Source organism: Buteo buteo, chromosome 1, assembly GCF_964188355.1.
Source record: "Buteo buteo chromosome 1, bButBut1.hap1.1, whole genome shotgun sequence".
NCBI classification, from domain to species: Eukaryota; Metazoa; Chordata; class Aves; order Accipitriformes; family Accipitridae; genus Buteo; species Buteo buteo.
In genome coordinates, this window is record NC_134171.1 from 29878697 (window position 1) to 29897732 (window position 19036).

At 37.7% G+C, this 19036-nt stretch overlaps 2 protein-coding genes across 15 annotated transcripts in view; one reads left to right on the top strand and one right to left on the bottom strand.

Annotated features, from left to right (window-relative positions):
• DCUN1D4 (defective in cullin neddylation 1 domain containing 4) overlaps window positions 1-858 on the top strand; it is a 39243-nt gene extending 38385 nt beyond the window's left edge. For all 14 annotated transcript variants that reach the window (XM_075025632.1, XM_075025604.1, XM_075025651.1 and 11 more), the window contains one exon: window positions 36-858. In XM_075025632.1, coding sequence (XP_074881733.1) covers window positions 36-91 — 56 coding nt within the window. In that variant the 3' untranslated portion in view covers window positions 92-858. The remainder of the gene's footprint in view (window positions 1-35) is intronic.
• Window positions 859-10397: 9539 nt separating this feature from the next.
• On the bottom strand, window positions 10398-18874 carry LRRC66 (leucine rich repeat containing 66). Its single transcript, XM_075025739.1, has 4 exons — window positions 18099-18874; window positions 15525-15694; window positions 14644-14974; window positions 10398-13210 (listed from the first exon to the last, which is right to left on the bottom strand). Exons 1-4 carry the CDS (start codon window positions 18589-18591, stop codon window positions 10506-10508), a joined length of 3699 nt encoding a protein of 1232 aa, XP_074881840.1. The 5' UTR covers window positions 18592-18874; the 3' UTR covers window positions 10398-10505.
• Between the last annotated feature and the right edge of the window lie 162 nt (window positions 18875-19036).

Genomic DNA, 19036 nt, shown 5'->3' on the forward strand with positions numbered 1-19036 from the left:
ATTTTGTAAAATACAGTTATTTGATCTCTCTACAGGGCCAGTGTTGTTGGATGAGTTTGTGGAATGGTATAAAGGAAAACAGATGACATAGAAGTTTAACTATGCACAGCCACTCAAGAGTCACTGTTACCACAGTTATGTCAACCATTAGCCATAAACTGCTATTTGTATCAAAGTGCATGCTGCTTTTCTTGCACTGCATCCCTTTTGCAGGGAACTTTTGATGTTTGCTATTTAACAAGCTAGCTATGCTTGCTGTGTAGCATTGTTCTCTTTGAAGGCTGCTTTGCATTTTGTATTTACACTACGAATTGGTGAACTTGCCAGCGTCTTCACTGTGATTATGTGTATATTGCTGTCTAAATTTTGTATATGTGTATAAAAAAAAAAAGCTTCACCTAGGGATTATTTCTGCAGAAATGTATTGTAAAAATAATTTTGTGGCATATTTCTAGTCATCACTTACATGTTTGAAACTTTAGTTATTTTGTTTTTCTTTTGGACGCAAACGTAACATTTGAGAAAATGAAATGAACAGACTGCTTAGACATAGTCATGTGAAGAACTATTGTCAATTTTAATGTTAGTATTTGAGATGCCAATTTCTGAGGGGAGAAGACATGCTGTGACTTTCTTCACCGGAGTTCGCCAAACCTGACCTATTGCTTAACAAGAATGAAACATTGGTGTCTTTAAAAAAATAATATATATATATACCTATAAATATTAAAACACTGTAATAGTTGTACATGCCACAGATGATTTCCATTTGAAGAAAAAAGTACTGACTTTTTAATGTTAAAACTGCAGTAGTCATTATAGGTACAAATGAACAAATTAAAGTACCTTTTAAAAATGGGTTTTAGACTTTCGTAAATTGCCTTTGGCATACTCTTAATTTTTGGTGTACCAAGAGTGTCTGGTCTATGTTGTAATCTAGTGAAATTGAAAGTTCTAGTTAAAATTAGTTGTTTGGGGAACAAAGTCTGCTCACCCCTGGCACATAGATAATACAGGTTTGGGGTTTTTTGTTTGCAACATTAGTCTTTCCCAGGGTCTCTAACTTTGTGTTTCTAAGTAATTAAAAATATGATAGTGAATAGTCAAAACATTACTTTTATTTTCATGCTGGGGATTGGAATTTCCTAGCAGAATGTCCGTTGCAGGCAATGGGCATGTTAAACACCAGCATTAAATGACACTACTTTTTAGTAAGGACCACTGCCTATTTCACTCATTTCTTTATATGTGTAGGACAGTTCTAGTGATTATTTTGGTGAAAATGAGTGAATGGAATGATGTTTAAGTTCTGTAATTTTGTCACCTTGTCTTTGCCTTACCCTTCTTTATTAAGTAGTGTTAGTGTTGAGTCTTATAAATAGGTCCTTGAAGTATCCGGTGCTATTAAACTTTGATCCCTAAGGTTTTATTAAAATGTTCCATATTGATTCACAGAGCATTTAACAAAAAAGGGCCAGTGGATGTTTTGGAACGATGAATAACATTACTTTTCTGTAGAAATATTTTACAAGGTATTGGCAGTTTTGATATTTCTCTAGAACGCAATCCAGGGAAAGGGGGGCAAAGTGTTTTAGGTTGAATGTGAAATTTTCAGCTGTATTGAGGGTCCTATTCTACCATCACTGAAGTCAGGAACAACTGTCATTAACTTGACTGCTTTCAGGATTAAGCCTGGTTTAGCAAAAGCACATTAATTTGCTGTCCTGGACCAGGAGGTTGTAATTGTGGTGCTACAGGTGGTCAGTTGTGTTCAGATCTGTTTGTTGTTGTTGTTGGTTTTTGTTTGTCAAACTCAGCTGCCAAAGACAAAAATCGTTTATGTGTGTTTGTGTATATTTGTATATACATAAATATACGATAGGTATGCATATACAAAACCTAGAATTTCATGATGCTAAGAAGAAAATACTACTTTTCCCCTTGAAATAGTCATGTTCGGATTTCCATGACACTAAATAGCGCTCTTTAAAGTTAATAATGGTAAAACATACGTAGTCATTGCTTTCTCATGTACTAATACGCATAAACTTAATTCCATGTTTGATGCCAGTTTGCACAAGAATTAATTCAGTGGAGTGTGGTATTTAATGTTTACAATAAGCCTCTTACTAAAACACATATGTTTTATTAAGACTTCTGATGTAAATGTGTATATTACCATAGTATAACCGTAAGGAAATATCAGTGGAGCTGCTGGTTTAGTTCTTAAAAGAATGAATTTAGAAGCAATATAACTTGTAACATTAGGCTAAATTGTGGTTGCTAAGATATAAGTGAAATACTGTAATTTTTCTTAAACGTTAAGCTAGTTACTGACTCTAGAAAAATGTTTAGCACAAATTGGCATGAATCCTGCAACAAATACAAGGCTTGCATAAAAGGTTTTTGTATGTCACAAATAATTTGGCTTCCAAGAATGGAAGCAAGAGCCAAAGAGACTTTTAATCTATTACTGTTATACCTATAACTTTCATATAACAGGGTCAACAGAAATCTGTTCAGCTGAACCAGGTGCTCTTTTTCCAAGTTTTGCTAACAGTTAGCAGAACACAAAATTTAATTAAAAGCAAAGAAAATGGAGGAAAAGAAACCTCAGAAAGTACTTGTGCTGTATAAGTAAACAAACTTCATTTTTTTTTCTTTGGGTAAAAGTAATGGGGAGTGATGGAAAGGAAGAATGTGTTTGGAAATGAATCAGATGCTGCAGATTTTTTTTCTTCCACTTGCAAGCAGGATGAATCTGTAGTCTTTAGCTGGTTTATAAACATGCATCTTCATAAAATAAACCACAAATTCAATTAGAGCTAGTAGACAGCTTTACTCACATTTATAGAGAACAAATGGACTGAAATGGACCCGTATGGCTTGATAAGCTTTCCTGTGCTATCCATCCATCTGTTTTTGCTATGTATGCTGATAAGCAGAAGATCGTAACGTTGCCAGCTCTTGTATTTTGGAGAAATTCCCTCTCATTTTTAAATAATTGTGGAAACATAACTAAGCTACTCGGTTTACCTTATATTTAGTACAAGTTTGGTGCTTGCTTTTTTTGTTTGTTATGCAATCATATAGTTGATGTAGGCTCTTTTTTTTTTTTTTCCTTTTGAAAAGTAATACACAGAATATGCTGACTTCTTGGGCAAGACACTGAGAGGTCATTCTGGCAGAAGTGTCACAGGTCTTATGCTAATGTTTTTGGTGTACTATTACTGTCCTTATAGCAGAAACTTCATGATCTAGATGCAATTCATGCTTGCTATTTGGGAGGTGTAAAGTGGAAAGCCAGTTAGTGAAAGGAAGAGAGCATCCAGAGACTACAGCAGTGGACACTGTAAGTTGATAGATGCCAAACATTTGGAGCTCTTTGGACTCGATGATCTTAAAGGTCTTTTCCAACCTAAATGATTCTATGAATATTAGTAACCAAAACATCCCACAAATTAAATGTCATTCTACAGCAAAATAATATTATTTCAAATATTAATGTAATTCTGTGTAACTGATGTTTTGTCACTTTTTATCGTTTTCAAGGAAAGCAAGCTTAAGAGGATGGAATTTATTGGAATCCTTTATGTAGTTGAGTTTTCAGTTAAAACCTCTTTAAGGTTGTCTTTAAGCTACAATAAATATTTGAGCTACCTTTGTGTAGCCTTTTCTACCATTGTAGAGGACTGGAGGCTTCTCCCATTTTACCACAAATACATGCATTTTATTTCATCACAAATATGCTCACACAATCAGAATTAGTTACAGCTCATTGCTACTTGGTTAATGTTCCCAGGTTACTTTTTTGAAGGACAAGAAGTGGACGTCAGTTGTGTTAAGGTTTTCCCAGATTTCTGTTGACCCTCGGTCACAAGTCTAACAAATTGTTTAATACTCTTGGAATTCATATAGACAGCTTTAAAGGTTAGCTTGTGCCCTGGTTTTAATTATGACTGCTAAAATACCTCTTTCTAGGCCTTATATTTTGTCCTTTCATATTGCTGTAAAAGTGTATAGAATCCATCCACCAACTAAATAGTTTGTTGTCTGTAATTGAGACCAAAACTCAGCTTGATACTTCCCGCCCTCCCCCACCCTGCCGTGTGTGTGTGTGTGTGTGTGTGTGTGTACATGTGGTGTCACAAAATAGTACCTATTGATGCTGCTGTTGCAGGAACAGCAGTTAACCTGTAACTGTGAATGCTTTACGTCTTAGGTATTTGGATATTACATAAATACGGTGTGCTAAACTCCTGTGACTCACGACCTGACAAAAATACTGTTATGCCACCTAACATGAGTTCATCCGGTTGATTTTTAGGTCTTTTGCTGGTGTTGATGTAAAATGGCATCCCACAAATAAACAGTATTTGTGTTGGTTTCAGCAGTTGACTTCAGATTTTTCTGTGGTTCATACTTTAGAAATTCTCATATCTGAACATGTATCATGTCAGCTGGCAACATTTATCATTTAGTAGCAGAGAACTTGTATGTACAATCTTGCCATCCTTATTTCTAATAGTAAGGCAAATCAGTATTTAAAACTTTGTTGGAAAAATATATGTTTGAAATGGAGTGTGTGGGTGTAAAACAGTATCATAATAGAAGAGCATTCAACAAAAAGAGTCAATTTGAGCAGGAATGTCTCTTAAGACAGAATTTTACAAGAAGCATGATCATTACCCACTCATCTTGACACAGGCTTTTGGCCCATGAGGTCCTCATAGAAAAGCTGTTGATGTATGGGCTGGATGAGCAGACAGTGAGGTAGACTGAAAACTGGCTGAATGGCAGGGCCCAGAAGGTGGTGGTCAGTAGTGCAAAGTCTAGTTGGAGGGCAGTGACTAGTGCTGTACCCCAGGGGTCAATGCTGGGTCCGATCCTGTTCAACATCTTTATTAATGACCTGGATGATGGGACAGAGTGTACTGTCAGCAAGTTTGCTGACAACACCAAACTGGGAGGAGTGGCTGGTCATGCTGCCATCCAGAGGGACCTCGTCAGGCTGAAAGGGAGAAAGGGGCTGACAAGAACCTCGTGAACTTCAACCAGGAGAAGTGCAAAGTCCTGCACCTGGGAAGGAACAACACCATGCACCAGTTATGTGCTGGGGGCCACCCAGCTGGAAAGCAGCTTGGCAGAAAAGGAGCTGGGGTTCCTGGTGGACACTAAGTTGAAGTTGACCCAGCAGTGTGCCCTTGCCACAAAGAAGGCAAATGGTATCCCAGTCTGTGTTAGAAAAAGTATTGCCAGCAGGTTGAGGGCGATGATCCTTCCCCTCTGCTCAGCACTGGTGAGGTCACACCTGGAGTACTGCATCCTCTTCTGGGCTCCCCTGTACCAGAGACACCCTGACATACTGGAGAGAGTCCAGCAAAGGGCTACAAAGGTGATGAAGGGACTGGAGCTTCTCTTCTATGAGGAAAGGCTGAGAGAGCTGGGACTGTTTAGCCTGGAGAAGAGAAGGTGCTGGGGGGATCTTACTAATGTATATAAATAACTGAAGGGAGGGTGTAAAGAAGATAGAGCCAGACTTCTCAGCAGTGCCCAGTGACAGGGCCAGAGGCAGTGGGCACAAACTGAAACACAGGAGGTTCCTTCTGAACATCAGGAAACACTTCTTTGCTGTGAGGGAGACCAAGCACTGGCACAGGTTGCCCGGCGAGGTTGTGGAGTCTCCATCCTTGGAGATATTCAAAAGCCATCTGGAGACAGTCCTGGGAAATGGCTCTAGGTGGCCCTGCTTGAGCAGGGGGATTGGACTAGACGACCTCCAGAGGTCACTTCCAACCTCAGCCAGTCTGTGATTCTGTGATTTTTAAAAGCATGTGCTAAAGAAAATTCTCTTAAGTTACTCAAATGTAATGCTGGAAGAGAAGACCAGTCTAGTACTATTTAAATGGGGTGGTATTTTGATCTGAGGATCTGTTCATGACCTTAAACACTTGTGTTTTTCTTTTCTTTTAGAAGAACTTTTCAATCATTGGACCTGTAATCAGCTGTCTCGTTCATCCTTTTAAAGAAAAAGTGATAGTATTTAAGCAGAGCAGTAGAAAAGCTGCTAGCAATAAGACATGAAAATTACAGCCTAAATGTCCATAATACATTCATAAATTTAGTTTTTAAAGGGACCATTAGTTAATCTTACTACTTTGTATTGCTTGCAAAGTTACAAATCTCTTTTTGAATAGGAAACAGACTTAAAAGCTGGCAAAGAGAATAAAGAACACATGTAGGAGATTTCACAAGTAATTTTTTTTAGTATTTTGCACTATTTGAGCTACCAGTCCTAAGGCTCTTGACTTAAAATAATATTTTAAGTTGTATGTATTTGCATTACAATTAGAATATTGTAATGTAGACCCCATTCTAAAGAAGTGGTTCTTCATTATGTTCATGTTGAGGCTGGGATTGCTTTCACTAGTTCTCAGAATGTAGCCTGCTGCTTGTATTTATCAGAGGGAGTGAGTCACAGTCTTCTGTACCGTGAAAACTTTAATATTACTATCCAAATAGTTTCTGATGTTAATTATATGTAGGTTAAATGTGAATGTCTTTTCTTTATATTTAAGGGTTATTTTCCAGCCCAGTTATCAGTGTACTCTGGAAAGATTGAAATGCTTTGTACTTTTATCAAATTATCATAAATATGTGTTTGAAAATGAGAGCTTTGTTTCATTCTGATTACTGTATCTAAAGTTCTCAATCTACTCTTAAGACTTCAGTATTTTTTCCTATACTGATTCACTGTATGAGGGATACTATGTCCTGTCAATCCTGGAGCTCAGCACACCGTTGCTCTATGAGAAGGGTGTGCCCAGACTATCACCAACATTCTCTTGGCTGCCTCACGATGCTTCATTTACAAATTCATACAGCATACACTCAGCCACCTTTTTTTTATCAAGCCTATTCTGTGTCTTGGTGTGTTTACCCACTATCAACTGTGATAGTAACGTAAGTCTTACCTGAACACGAGTTTTGCTACCTGAAGTTACTGATGAAGCTAAAGAAGTTTCAACATCCGTAGAGCGGTTGCAGTTATGCCTCTCTGCAACTGTAACTTCTATGCGGGGGGGGGGAAGGTGGTGTTTTGTACTAGTATAGGTATTCTGGAAAATTCTCAGTGACCACACCAGCTAAACTAGTGAGGTTTTCGGTGTGAACAAGATACAGTGGATTGCTATCAGCTGAAATGTAAAGAAAAGTGAGTGGATAAAAAATTGGAGGCGGTGAGTGGGGGACTGTGTAGCCATTGTATACAGAAGGGCATGGAGAAATAGGATGGATGGAGAGGAGCAGAGTATGAAGAGTACTGCTTGGAAGCCACAGAAAATATAAAAGGGTTTGTATTAACTTTAAGAGCAATTGCTAATGAAGTGAGGGACTAATATGAAGGAGAAGCAGCTGAGTGGTTGGTTTGAATGAACAAGTGGTAATAAGAGTGTCTGGAGTGATCAGTAGCAAAAGAAAGGTGCAAGATTAGGCAGAAATCTGAAGGTAAGTTTGAGGCAGAACATCAGTATTCTGACAGTAGAATGAAATACTTTTTCACATGTTAAAAATCCCTTGATCAAGGAGCAAATTTATTTTCTCTGAAGAGAGCAGCAGATAATCTTTTTCTGTAACTTCATGGCATAAAGGGAGGCTTAGGAAACTTGCAGCTTCTCACAAGTAGTGTATACTCTCTCTGTCGCCACTGCAGCATTCCCATGGTCAGAAAAAAGATGAGAAAATTATTTTCCAATATATATTTTGAGAGTCTGCTGAACTGTAGCAGAACCAAATGACAAAACATTGCTGTGTATGAGATCTCAATAGAGCCACTCAAATATTTTGTTTTTCCCCATGTTCCACAAAATTGGCTTGCTTATGTAGTTAAATTTCTTAACTTGTTAGCAGCTGGTACAGCCAAAAGGTAACAGACCTTGGAGAGTCTGTCAACGTGGCAAAGACTCATGCATACCATAAAGAGCAAGTCTGAACTTTGTGTTCCATTTTTAAAGTTGCTTTGGCCACAGGTGACTTCAGTGTATAATGAGCTTTACTGAAAGCTGGTTATGGGTGCAAAGAAAAGCACTGGTGGTGAGGAAATACTGTTGTTTTCTGCTCCTAGTGGCTATGTAGCTGTTCCTGTGAGGAATCGTGCTCAAATTACCCAGTTCTTTACTTCTAGACAGCCTCTAAAAACACAGTTGTTTTTTTGTCACACGGTGTTCTCTGAGAATAGCAGCCTTAAATTCACAAGAAGCCAAGGCATTACATGAGTATTGAGGCTATGTGGGGATTAGGAGAGAAAAATTGCAGTAGAACAGGGTATAACGTTTACAGACGTTTATATAATCAAGGAATGAGTTGTATTGGGAAACATACTTAATTTTAGAGTTACTGTTTTTTTAACTTTTCTGGGAATCCTGTGATTTTTGCCAAATGGAGTGTTTTGTCATTCAGTTCTTGTATACTTGGACAGTATGAACAATTCTGGACAGCTGAATATGTAAAACTTTTTCCTCTGTTTAAAAAACAGAAAACAAAATCAGACCCTTTAAGTCATGAACAATTCAATGACAAATTATCAGTTTCTTCAGAAGATTATTTCATCCTTGGTTCCTGAGTGAACTCCTACTGAAGGAATGAACACAGTACCTGCTCTTAAAAAACACTTCTTAGTTATCAGTTTAGATACCACTGAGTACTGGAGCAAAAAGAACAGAAACCTTCCAAGAACTAATTGGAAAGCAAGAAGATCTGTGTGAATAACAGCAGATTCATTGCTTGTAATTGAATTGCAGATGTTACTGAGTGCAGTTATTTGCAAATACTGTGGTGACCTAAATCAAATCCGTGCAATACGCACTTGAAACTGTCATATAATCTATTCTGAGTTATGTTAAGGATTTTGAGAAAATCAGCCAGAAAAAAACCCAAACAAACCAATAAGAGAGCTAAGCATAGGTGGCGTGGCTCAGTAAATATGTAACTGATAATTGTGATGCTAGATGTGTAAAAACAATGACTTAAAGGAACTTGAGGCACTAAAGAAAATATTTTTCAAAAGATCAAATAATACCAGTACTGGTCTCCTTCAGTTGCTTTTACTTGCCTCTAAAGTTTTTTGCAATGCTTTTTTTCAGTTCCAAGTACGTGAAACTAACAGAAGTTATTAGCTTCTTTCAGCATCTCTTTGTTCTTTCCTAGCTTTCTCTTTAAAGATAGTTTCAAAGATGTACTGTGCCACTGGAATTGCTCCTCATCTGATGAAATTGAAATATGTTCCTTCTGTTCAGAGTTTTTAGTGAATTAATTGTGTCTTCATAACAGAGTTTTCCCAGAGCTGCTGGCCAGGCTCCTGTATTTTGTGGGAACCCAGGCCTGTTCCCTTTTGTGATGACATTCCCCTTCAAGGACTACATCAATGGTACTGTGTGTGTTAAAAGGGCCTTGGGCCATATTCAGAGAAAATTTCATCTTACATTTGTTATTTTTTGGCTTAGAAAAATCAAACTGTTGATATTTTAATACAGCAGTTTTGAGCTGCTCTTGATTTGCCCCTCTCAGTAAAACTCTGAAGTGGGTGTAGGATTCTTTTTTATAGGGAATTATAGCTTAGTAATAATAGGTTGTCTTTTTTTAATTACCTTGCCCATGACATCACATCTGCAAACTACAGGTGGTGTCCCATCCGCAGCTAGATCTCCATCACTTTTCTGCGAGGTTTGAATTCTATTGTGTTTCTTTGAGAAAGAAGGGTTTCATTACTCTCTCTGTCTTGCCAAGTTAAAAAGTAATTTTTTTAAATGTAATTGAATACTGCTTAGACTTTACCTATCTTTGCAAAACCGTGGGAATTCAGAGACACTTAGTCCACAAATTTCGTTCAAAAAGACAGTAATATGTACTATTGTACTGTATAGGGTGAGTCCCACAGGAAAACACAGTAATAATGTAATGATAATTTCGGTGTTACATTTATTTTTGACAAAGAGAAAACAGTGTGTACTGGAGGCAAATACTAGGGGAAACTAGTATCTTATTACCAACAATAATGAGAGAGTAAATATATATATTATTACTATTACTGAGCAAGAGCTATATTATCAGTTTATAACTACTGAGTAGTTTACTCATTTGAGTATCCCAGAGTTGTTTTTCATAAAATCTATTCTTGTTTTTTTTACAAGTACCCTTCTAAACAAAAGTCCATGGCTTCTAGCTTGAATTACCCTTTGGAATTACGGTGGTTTTAAACTGGATGGATCCAGGCTTTATACATCTCATTGTTAAGTCTAGTTCCATAACTTGGATTTCTGAAGTTAAAGGCAGATAGATAGTTGTACTGGGGGCGGGGGGACGGGGATGGGGGACGGCCAAAACAAAAACAACCCATGGTATTTAACGGTTAGTAAAAGCTACACGCTTCATTTTAAGACACAATCATTTTTCACCTCCTCTATGACATAAACACTGTGGGAGCTTAGTATTACACTTTTGTGTCTCAACTATTGGAATTTTGTTCTCGTGCTTTGCAAAACATTAGCAAATCCATCAAATGCTCTTTTCTTCTTAACAAAAAACTGGCCCTGTCCTAAATTGGTCTGATGTTTTTGACTGAGTTTTTCACTTGAATTTTGGAGGTTGACAGCTGTTGCAGAATTGTTCTCCAGTCCTGTCAAAGCAGTGTCATCCTCTGTCTTGCTGGAATCAGTGCTTTCGGAGATTGTATTTCCTGTAGTCTTTTGTGGGAGTGAACACGAGCTGTATCTTGTGCTTTCATTGAAGAAGTATTGTGGGACTGAGAAGGAATATGCATCCTCGTCACTCTGATCCAGTTGGAAATGGTCTTCTGTATTGAAGACTGATTGTGTTTTCCCAGAAGAATGAAGATGCAGCAAATATGCTGTAAGATCGCAAGACTGCGTTTCTTCGGGCAGACTACAGTTGCTGGTATCCTGTAATTCTGTGTATCCATCACAGTTTTTCTCATTAAAACCTCTTTGCATTTTATCTGCACAAGCCTTAGTTGTGTTCACCTGCTTCCCCTGTGGTAGCAAGTCTTCTTTCTCTGTAATAACTGTAAAATGTTTTTCAGCTGTGTGTTCAGGCAGAGATTGAAGAGATGATTCGTTGCTGGAATGCAGTAGTGATGTTTTTTTTACGATTTCATTCAAACCAATATCAATGGGAAGAGCAAAAATAAAATCGTTGTCTTCAGATGTACTTGTGTTTCTTCTTGTAATGTCCCCTTCACTGTGATTCTTTTCAGAGGATTTCCTATCTATGTGCTCGTCTCTACTTCCCTCTGGTGCATTTTCTTTTTGTTCAGTGGGACTGAAGCTGAGAGAATGCTGTGGTTCAGTGGGAAGCTGATACAGCTGCAGTTCAGCCTCTTCAGGAGTGTCCTCTGTATCTGTGTCACACGTGGGAGAATTTTTTAACGGAAGTAACGTATTACTAAAATCTCTACTTTGATTGTGGAGAGAATCAGAAATAGGATTTTGTACTGTTGACTCTGCATTAGTAAAATCATCAAACGTATCAGGAACTTCTTGACTTGAAGAACTAATTGTGTCTGAATCTGACATGCTTACATGGTCACTACGTTTATCAGCGTAAGGTGATGCTGTTTCAGGTGTGGTGGTATCTGATCCATAATTAATAGTGGTTTCAAAATACACATTGTTCTTGTCTTCATTTTTTGTAATATGTTGAAGTTCAGCAGCAATGTTTGGAGACTCTGGCAGTGTTGAGAACTTCTCAGTTCCACTGTTCGTATTGGCTTCCTCTAGTGACGACTGACAGACTGGCAGGTTGTCACCAACACCAGGTTGTTCCAGTTCAAATTCTGCTAAAGAGCTACAGTCACTCATTGTGAATGGAGTCCCTTCATCCGAAGAACTATCGCCAAATATATCTGCTGAAGAATCTTTTTCATTTGTACGTTCCATTTTACAGTCATACTCTGTAAGAGGAGAGTTTTCTATTGTTTGATAGACACTTAAATTCTCAATATTTGTATCTTTCTTGCAGCTGCTGGGTAAAATAAAATCTTGCACATCTCTGGTTATATTTGTGTTGCTGCTTAGACCAAGTTGTTCATCACAGCTTTGCCTTTCAGGCATGAATTTTGTAGTGCTTATGGGTTCATTATGGGAAACGATGCCTTTTCTTCCCGGAGAATGTGGCGTAGCCTTTGTGATTTCAGACTGCAGCAGACCAGAGTTGTTGCTCACGTTGCTGTTCCTAGAACCTTGTGCAACTGTATGTGTTTGTATTGTGGAAAATGGAAAGCCAGCTTCACCCATGAAGGATAAATCTGAATCTGAAGAGTCGGTGTGATTTGAGTAAGAGTCAGCATTCAGTCTCCTGGGTACGGGAGGGAACCTGCTCTTCTCTGAGTCTTTATTATTTGCATATTTTGAATCTTTCCATGAAATGTCATTACTCATTAATTTTCTTGGTGTTACTTCATTGCTGTTCTTGTAATCTATCCTTACAGAAAATAGTCCATTATCATCAACTTCTGTATTTTCATCATTGCTGATACTAGTTTTGATGTCTGAAAACACTGTTTCTTTCTTCACACTGATCTCATTATTGCTTTGTTTCTGGTACTCTTCTTCAGTATTTGGTGCATGTACACTGCTACCAATGATATTTTTATGCAAAGTAGAAGTTTCTGTAGGAAAAATGCATGTGTTTCTTGAAGAATTCTCATCACAAATGAACAAATTATGCTGTGTATTTGTTGATTTGCTTGCAGAGCGCTCTCTGCTCAAGGTTTCATCTGAAAAAGCTTGATTACAATATGTATGTTCTGAACCTGAATTTTTGTTCCCACGCATGAGTCTCCACAGGCTCAGAAGGTAGGGTCTAGCAAAAGCACCCAGACAAAAAGCACAAATAAACGTAATGAGCACCGAGAGGCAGACAGCCAATGCAAGGTCTTGCTCTGTTATTCCTTGTCTAAAAACAGTGTTAGTGTCCCGGGCTTTTCTAACCAAAAACATTGGAACCCTTTCTTTCACCTGTATATTGTAGATGAGATGCTTCTTGTTTGTTGCATTAAAAATACACAAATATAACCCTTCAGCAGTTTTCTCAGCATTATATATCACTAAATTATTCATTTTATCCAGTGTCATATGAGGAAGACTATTATCTTCTGAAATTCTGCCTTTAGGTGTCCACCAAGAGACTCCATTACCTGAAATAAAAGAAAATACAAGCTAAATCTTTCTTAGAAGTATAAGATACTTGGTTTGCAAGGTCAAGTTATTTCTATAAGAAGATACTCTCACCTAGCTTTGATAATTTTGACTATTTATTATAAAATCCATTTTCTCTTTATCTATTCATAGTCATTTTACATGGTACCAAGTATCTGTTAAACCATCATATATTTCCCTCCCACATTTGAAACACAGTATGTATGGGGTCTTAATAGCAGACTTCACAAGAAAAATGGCGTGGGTGAGGGATGAGGTCACTGAAATTACCTAAGTATGTTCTGGGTCATACTAAAAGCACCTGCTGATCTCCCTCATGGAAGATCCGTACTCATAGCCAGCCCTTCTCCAGCATGGCCATGGTCACTGCGTGCAGCTGTGAGATAAAACTTCAGTAGTTCACTGTCAGTGTTTCAACCACTGTGATTTTCCTGTAGTTACTGCTTTGACTGCAGCAAAAAGATTTGAAAACCAAGGGTATTTGTATCTACTGAGCAATTGTTCCAAACTTCAGCTCATGTAGGCCATGGCTGGTTGTTGGCTTCTGGAATATGTTTCGAGGCTGTATGTACACCTTTGCCTTTGGATCTGCTTGCGTTCCCTGTTGAGTTTTGGTGCAATCCAGTGTATTGATTTTAATTCCATGATCAGAGTTTCTGTGACTTCCCTTGTTAATAGACAAAGCAGGTGGCATTTCTGATAGACCCTACATATTTTGATTTGGGGATAAAGTGTTGCAAGGAGAAAGCCTTACCACCTCAAAGTGATATTAGTCCATTAGAGTTAAACCATTTTGCCTAATGGCACATGACAAATACACCTTCTACTCTTAAGTTTGGTCTTAGTTTTCCTTCTGCATGGGAAGTCTTAGCTCTGTAGAGTTTGTCACTTTTACCTCAAGTGCTCTATATTAACTGTAAATGCTGAATTCATTTCCTAAGTGAACTGTGTGCTACAGTAGCTGTACTTCTTTGGAAGAAATACAAATCCTTTTCCTTGCAAATAAACTTTCATTTAATTTTGCTATAATTGAATACTAGAAAAACTTTGTATCCTTCTCCATTTTCTACATGCCCCAGACGTGCCACCCCGCTATTCGGTCCTTTGTTTGCATTCCAAAATTAACTGGTAAATTTGCAACGTACTACTTACTGAAATTTATTCGTGTATAATTTGGCATCGCTTACTAGTTTAATGTAAGGAAGGAGATAAAGACTTTTTTGGGGAAATGTGACTTTTCAAATATTCTAACCAGTATACTTTCTAATGAAATAATTTGCATGTTAAATTGTTGTTCAGTTATTTTTAAAAAGCATCTTTAGAAATCCACTTTTTTAAACCAGATTTCTGTGATCATTCTGTATGCATTTGGATTTTAGCGGCATATGGATGGAGTCCCTGTTTTACATACCCCTTGTGTTGTCCAAGTTGCAGTTTAGCACCAATGTCTTCCCTGTTGGGATTACAGCCCTCTTGAGCAAAACACTGTAGCTGCAGTTAAAATGGAAACTTGAAAGATGGAGCAGAGGTTTCTCTGAGTTGTTGGCAGGTTTATTGTATGAAATACTCAATCTTTTCCTCGTGGAGTCAAAAAGAAAATGAAATAAATGTTTGAAAGCATTTAGTCTGCAGTTAAATATCCAGGCATTATTTGACAAATCCACTTCAAGTTGAAAGAAGTTCAGACTGAGTAATATCTGTGGTAGAGGGGTTGTCAGAGCATTTTCACGGAGATCCACAACCTATTTGGAAAGAATTCAGGATTAATTTGATAAGCCTTACAACAGAATCTTAATTGCAATATCAACAATAACATTTTAGTATACAAGCACTTTTGCAGTTATGGGAACAATACATCTGGTTAGGATTTCAAGAATATTGTTCTAAACCTTTTAATTTAAATGAAAAGTTTAAATTGTGGTATATTTAGAATTTTCCTGTTGTGGTCTACCTCTGTGTGAACGGGAAGCCGCAGGGTTCTCACCATGGAAGGGATGGGGTTAGAAAAGGATGTGTGCGTGTATAAGCCAGTTATGGATTGGTTTCTGGCATAGATAAATGGTGATTTTATGGTTATATTTTGTATATCTACAAGTGTGTGTGTTTTCCTATATATGAAAAGCAAATACGTATTTTATAAAAATAATGATTATTTTCACCATTTGCTTTAGTTTTTATAACTGTATACTAATATAAAAAAGACCAATATAATCATGCTGAATAGTTGATAATTAATATCTTTAATGGTGATTAACACAAAACATTGAAACAGTTGTAATATTGCTTTACAACCTGTAATTTGTTGAGATCCCTGAAGGCGTCTGGATGAATTTTAGTTATCTTGTTGTTTTGCAAGTCGATGTCCTTCAGCTGTGAACAGTTTTGAAAATCATTCAGATCAATCTGTTGTATGCCATTGGATGACATACGGACAGTTTGTAAAGACTGCAGCAGGCCTAGTCCTAGGAAGAACAAAAGTATTTTACATTTCATGTTCTCGTTTTCCCAATTGCATCAAGTGGCTTTTTAAAATTCTTTGCAACAAAATTCCTTCCATTCCCATCTATTGCAACGAGCGGCTGCAAGCTTTGAGTTATTATGCCCTTCCTGTTCAGTGGTTGTCCCATTCTAAAAGTTGTGTAGCATCAACAGCAGGCATGTTAATACATTCACAATCAATGCATGTTTTAAAAATTCACATCTCCATAAAAGCAGTAACATTCCTTCGTGCTATCAAATTTATTCCGACTGTGATCTCTGTACTTTGAGCACGCTTCTCTGGAGAACTGGAGGTAGGAAAGGAGGAATGTGAAAAGGGTAGAATATACTCAGTTTGTAAAATCGAAATATGTTAATTGTAAATAAAAGATGGAGATGCAAAAGATGATACAGTATCTCCTATTCATTGCCATCTGCAAGTTCACGGGAGTTTTTCGTATGTGGAATTATTTGAACCATATTCATAGGATGTAAACCTGACTGAAAACAAAAACATGTTGTTGCTAATGCTTGTCTGCCTGTGAATTATCAAGCATGACTGTATATTTTTCAGCATATCCTAGTCACGACAGCATCTGTCTTGCATAAGTAGCCCTTCTGAATGCTGGAGATACCTCATTTTTCTTAGGGGCTGTGCAGGCAGCCCCCAAAGCTCCAGCCTGCAAGTTGCAGGGGGAAGGCAGGCACTTGAACACTCAGCATCACCACAGTTTGTAACACCTCAGTCTAACTCAAAAGTGATTTTTGATCATGCAGCATTATTGAGAAGCTACTCGTTCTCCTTGGAAATTTTCCCCTTGGTGTCATCTGGTTTACCAGAAATCTCTTATTCCAGTTTGCTGTTCTGTTTGCTGAGTAATTGATCTTTGGGTTTATTGTGAAAAGCAGAGGAATGATTCATCCCTGCTGTAAAACTAGAGGTAGCTGACAGGAAAGGCATTCAGAAGTTCCAGCGGCTCAGAAATTCTTCCTTGCACCTGCATGAAGAATTGTAGTTTGAATGCTTCCCTGAAGCTAAATTTGTGCCAAAAATACACACTGGTATGGCAGCAGTGGGGAGCGGCCTGACACCTGGGGTGCAGTTGTGAGAAGGGCTTCTCTGTGGCTGAACCCCTCCGCTTTGGAAATTCCATTTGTGTTTTCTTACCAGAGCTTAATAACTAGAATATTAGTGAAGTATTTTGGAGGAGGAAAATAAAGTTCTGAACATGTATTTATATGAACATAGGATTTAAGTATAGCTTGAAGCATGGTGGTACGATGCATAGCAGTTTGACTTTTAACATCTAAAAATTGAGTCTCTGATAGGAAAGGGTTGATTTGTCTGACCCACTGAGGCGTCCTATAATGTGCAGTTGTATTTATCTATCAAAACAAATCAAATCTGCATCTCTGTGTGTGTGTGTGTATATACACACACTCTCTACATGGGAACCTTACAGATCCTACAAAATAATTAAGTGAAATGGTTTCCTGCATGCCAGAGAATTATTAGTATCAAAAAATGAGAAAAATAAAACTTCAAAGGAACCTGTGTAGATGCAAAATTATTCCCTTTGTCTGACTTTGTAAGTTAAGTGAGGTTTTGGTTTGCCCCCACGCCCCGTATTTTCAAAATCTAGACCTGATGAATCTGATGATGTTATCAGAGATTAATTAAATTCAGCAAACAATATATAGGATAGCGTTGCTCATACTGCAGCTTCTGCTTCATTTAAACAGTTTGGACAATGTGAATCATCTGTTTATGAGGACAGAGGCCGTCATAAAAGGCTGCGATGCCTAGCATAGTTCAGTGACTAGCAAACACTTTCTAAAAGTCTATCGAAACCTTACAGCCCTCTCTTCTTACTGGAAGGTGTCACTTCGGTTGGCTCTCGGATGGCACAGAGCAAAATTGTTTTGACTGAACAAAATATATTTTCCTGTCTTTGTGAAATACTGAAATTGGAGCAAGTTTTATTTAAAAGAGTATTGACTTTCTTCTGAAGAGTAGTATGAAATTTATTATCCATAATTTTCTTGATGTTAAGGTTAATGACTGGGTTGTGGAGGCTGGCGTTTTTTCAAAGATCCTTACTTCCCTTTCTATACAAGGAAAAATGCTGCTTGTGCTCTCAGAGGATAAATTTGCTTATATTTGACTGATATTAAGGCATTACAATTGCAAAGACTGTATAAAAAACCCCAACCTAATCCGAAACAACCCATTTGCTTCAGGCTCTGTATTTTCACACAGGTGGAACTTTCCCTCACCTTAAGTATTACTGAGATAGTTGCATTCTGAATTCAGTAAGATGTACCGAATCATACCCAAAACCAACTTACCCCTTGGGAGTGAGGTCCTTAAAGATTTTGAAAGCTTACCTCTTGGAACTGTATCAAGATTATTTCTTTCAACTGACAATACTTTCAAAGCAGGCAGGAGGCGACTGACTTTTCCATACTTTTTAGACCCATGTGCAGGCGTAGGTATGTCCAGTGTGAGGGTGTGGATGGCATTACCATTGAGGTTTAGAGTTTCTAATACCAGTAAATTTCTACAAGTAGTTAAGGAGAGTTCAGAAATCAGGTTGTTACTAAGATTCAGGTGTTTTAGCATCCATTTTTCACTTCTTCCATCAGTGCACAGAAGAGTTTTAATATTATTGTAACTGAAATCAGCCGTTATTGCTGTTTGTGATATATCTTCTGGAATAGTAGATATTCCGGTAAAAGAACAATTCAGTAGGAACTCCCCATCCCACTGGCAGTCTGAATGGTGATGTGTATGAAGAACCTGCTGTGACTTGGTTTCCACTGATCCAGGAAGATTAAAGAAAAGGACCACAGCTATGACACTCAAATGAAGGTTATCCATAGTATCTATATGTAAAATGTAAACTTACGGTAAGTTCAGCATAACAAGAGTTACATAGAAGGCGGAAATACTTTGACATTAAAAAAAGATCAACACTAAACAAATGCCCAAAGCATTACCAATGTTCTGCTTTAAACATTCAGTTTTGGAGTCTTAGGTATTTTTCAAAAAGAACATTCATAAACTGTTAACCTTCGCCCTCCCTCCACCTCTCCCCAAAACCACTCCAAACCTTTTCTTTCTTTTCCAGCACTTCGGTCAAGAAATACAGCTTCTCAGGAACTTGTGAACTAACAACAGTGGAGACTTTTGAACTCTGCTTCAGGTATCATAGGCAATTACCACTGAGCAAAGTCCACCAGATACAATCCATGACGAACAGATGTGGAATGATTTTCATATTTACAGTTAATAGAATACCAGTTTCCCTGTCAATAACACAACA